The sequence below is a fragment of the Babylonia areolata genome, chromosome 2 (assembly GCF_041734735.1).
Source record: "Babylonia areolata isolate BAREFJ2019XMU chromosome 2, ASM4173473v1, whole genome shotgun sequence".
In the NCBI taxonomy this organism is placed as follows: domain Eukaryota; kingdom Metazoa; phylum Mollusca; class Gastropoda; order Neogastropoda; family Buccinidae; genus Babylonia; species Babylonia areolata.
In genome coordinates this window covers 27,572,733-27,576,657 of record NC_134877.1, presented here as the reverse complement: position 1 = coordinate 27,576,657, position 3,925 = coordinate 27,572,733, and the positions used below count along the sequence as shown (strand labels likewise).

At 50.2% G+C, this 3,925-nt stretch overlaps 1 protein-coding gene across 1 annotated transcript in view; it reads right to left on the bottom strand.

The window, feature by feature from the left end:
- Positions 1-161: 161 nt before the first annotated feature.
- LOC143279378 (endoplasmic reticulum-Golgi intermediate compartment protein 1-like) overlaps positions 162-3,925 on the bottom strand; it is a 25,568-nt gene continuing 21,804 nt past the window's right edge. Inside the window, exons 9-10 of the mRNA XM_076583413.1 lie at positions 2,939-3,061; positions 162-989 (exon numbers count right to left, since the gene is read on the bottom strand). Coding sequence (XP_076439528.1) covers positions 882-989; positions 2,939-3,061 — 231 coding nt within the window. The 3' untranslated portion in view covers positions 162-881. The remainder of the gene's footprint in view (positions 990-2,938; positions 3,062-3,925) is intronic.

Sequence of the window (3,925 nt, the reverse complement as noted above, 5' to 3'; positions counted from 1 at the left end):
CACACACACACACACACACGCATACACACACACACACACACACATGCATGCACGCACACACACGCATGCACGCATGCATGCACACGCACACACGCATGCATGTATGCACACACACACACACACACACACACACATACATGGTCATGCACGCACATAGACATTATATATTAAATATGCTTACACTCCATGGGTATATTTTCATGTGTTAAGATATCAGAGTGACAGGAAAATTGTAACAGCAAACATGCTAAAGTGAAAAGATCAGATTGTCACAAACATGCTAAAGTGAAAGAATGAGATAATCATAACATAAACATGCTGAAGTAAGAAGATAAAACGATTAAAACACAAACATGTTAAAGATAACATGATGCGATGATCATAAACATGGTGGAGTGAATTGATCAAATAATCATAACACAAACATGTTAAAAGATTAAATAATCACAGCAATAACATGTTGAAGTTCGATCAGATAATGATAAACATGGCGGGGTGAAAAGATCAGAGAGTTGTATCAGCGGATGATGATTAACTCTGAACACAAACATGCTGACAGAAGATGATTGGAAGATCATAATAGCGAAAAGAAAAAAGAAAAAAAAAAAATATATATATATATATATAAAGCTACAGCTTTGAAATAAAAGACAACTGCCAAGTCTGTGAAACTGAGAAATGTAAATCATTATAGCGAGAGAGAAAAAAAAATGGCAGTAAAATAAAACACAACTGCAAAATCTATAAAACTGAGAAATGGAGAAAAACTGCTTTAAATTATTTTTTAAAATATAAACAAAACTGTAGCTTGTTAATTATGGCTCAGTTGAGAGGTATCAACGTTTCAAATCGTCAGCTCGTCTTCACCCCAGCAAACGTGTTCAGCTCAGTTTGCCCAGCTCTGCCTTTCTGAACACCTCGGCTGCGGAGAACAGCAGAGAGTCCACGATGCCCGCTACAGTGAAGGTGCCTCCAATGATGGCACAGATCTGCACACAGCAACACACCGCACTGCTACACACACCGCAACACAACACAACACACTGCTGTACACACAGCAACATAACACACCGCTACACACAGCAACACAACACAACACAACGCACTGCTGCACACACAGCAACACAACACAACAACACAATACAACACAACACACTGCTGCACACACAGCAACACAACACAAAACACTGCTGCACACACAGCAACACAACACAACACAACACACTGCTACACACAACACAACACAACACAACGCACTGCTGCACACACAGCAACACAACACAACACAACACACTGCTACACACAACACAACACAACGCACTGCTGCACACACAGCAACACAACACAACACACTGCTACACACACAGCAACACAACACACTGCTACACAACACACTGCTACACACACAGCAACACAACACACTGCTACACACAACACAACACAACACAACACACTGCTGCACACACAGCAACACAACACAACACACTGCTGCACACAACACAACACAACGCACTGCTGCACACACAGCAACACAACACAACACAACACACTGCTGCACACACAGCAACACAACACAACACAACACACTGCTACACACAACACAACACAACGCACTGCTGCACACACAGCAACACAACACAACACACTGCTGCACACACAGCAACACAACACAACACACTGCTACACACACAGCAACACAACACACTGCTACACACAACACAACACAACACAAAACACTGCTGCACACACAGCAACACAACACAACACACTGCTACACACACAGCAACACAATACAACACCACACACTGCTGCACAACACAACACAACACACAGCAACACAACACACTGCTGCACAACACAACGCAACGCAACGCACTGCTGTACACAGCAACACAACACAGCACAACACAACACACTGCTGCACACAGCAACACAACACAGCACAACGCAACGCACTGCTGCATTCAGACGTTCCACACCCTGCTGCCTCACTCGGTCACCGTGGCTGTCAAATCACACCCAGTGTCAGGGATGCCTGGGATGGGGGCGTGGTCCAGAGCTTGGAATACGATGGCAAGACGCCCAGCCCTCTCCTCCCGTCATTCTAACCACCCCTAACCCATGTCAGGTACCCGTTCATAACTGGGTGGAGTGAGGAAAATCGGAGTAAATTATCTTTTCCCAAGGACACGACAGCATGCCGAAACGGGGTGGGCGCGGTGGACTTCGAACTCTGATCACAGGTGTGAACAATCGGAAGAAAGGTCCAATGCCTATAAACGGTTCTGCCCTCACGCCTTCTGTACTTTCTATTCCTTCCCAAGTAGTTCAGACAAACATGGAAATGAGAAAACTCCTGCCTTCGTCGGTCCAAGACCCAGACGGAAAGGAACAGTCAGCCCCGAAAACGGAGTATGGCTGTCTAAGTGGTGGGCGTATAAAAACAGTCGCTGTTAGAGACCAAGCTCTAAGCGCTTGACAGCTACGAAGCCATTAGAGCCGACACACTGAGCTGCATTGGGCGCTCGTCACATCATTCGTTTCCTGTGTCATTCAATCAGGTTTCAGTCACGCACACGTACACAAGACGTGTGACATTCTACGTGTTGCAATGAAGTGAACGGAAAGGTGGGTGAGAGAGAAGGGGGCGTGGTACCGTGGTGAGGAAGGTGGGTGAGAGAGAAGGGGGCGTGGTACCGTGGTGAGGAAGGTGGGTGAGAGGGAAGGGGGCGTGGTACCGTGGTGAGGAAGGTGGGTGAGAGGGAAGGGGGCGTGGTACTGGAAGGGGGTGTGGTACCGTGGTGAGGAAGGTGGGTGAGAGAGAAGGGGGCGTGGTACTGGAAGGGGGTGTGGTACCGTGGTGAGGAAGGTGGGTGAGAGAGAAGAGGGCGTGGTACCGTGGTGAGGAAGGTGGGTGAGAGGGAAGGGGGCGTGGTACCGTGGTGAGGAAGGTGTAGAACGGCTGCCTGGTCTCCCTGTAGCGCACTGTGATGGGACTGAGCTGGTAGTGGAACCAGATGGCAGGGATCACCTTGCCCGCCTTGTTGTACACCACTGCTTCCTGCACACCACACCACACCATACCACACCACTGTCTCCTGCACACACACACCACACCACTGTCTCCTGCACACCACAACACACCACACCACACCACACCACTGTCTCCTGCACACCACACCACACCACACCACACCACACCAACACCACACCACTGTCTCCTGCACCCCCCCACACCACACCACACCACACCACTGTCCCTACCCACACACTGTCTCCTGCACACCAACCAACCACCACACCACTGTCTCTGCACACCACACACACCACACCACACCACTGTCTCCTGCACACCACACCACACCACACCACACACCCCTACAACCCACACCACGCCACACCACTGTCTCCTGCACACCACAACCCCACCACACCACACCACACCACTGTCTCCTGCACACCAACACCCACAGCCACACCACTGTCTCCTGCACACCACACCACACCACACCACCCACACCACTGTCTCCTGCACACAACACCACACCACACCACACCACTGTCTCCTGCACACCACACCACATCACACCACTGCCTTCTGCACACCACACCACACCACGCCACACCACTGTCTCCTGCACACCACACCACACCACGCCACACCACTGTCTCCTGCACACCACACCACACCACGCCACTGTCTCCTGCACACCACACCACACCACACCACTGTCTCCTGCACACCACACCACACCACACCACACCACTGTCTCCTGCACACCACACCACACCACGCCACTGTCTCCTGCACACCACACCACACCACACCACACCACTGTCTCCTGCACAACACACCACACCACGCCACTGTCTCCTGCACACCACACCACACCACGCCACTGTCTCCTGCACACCACACCACACC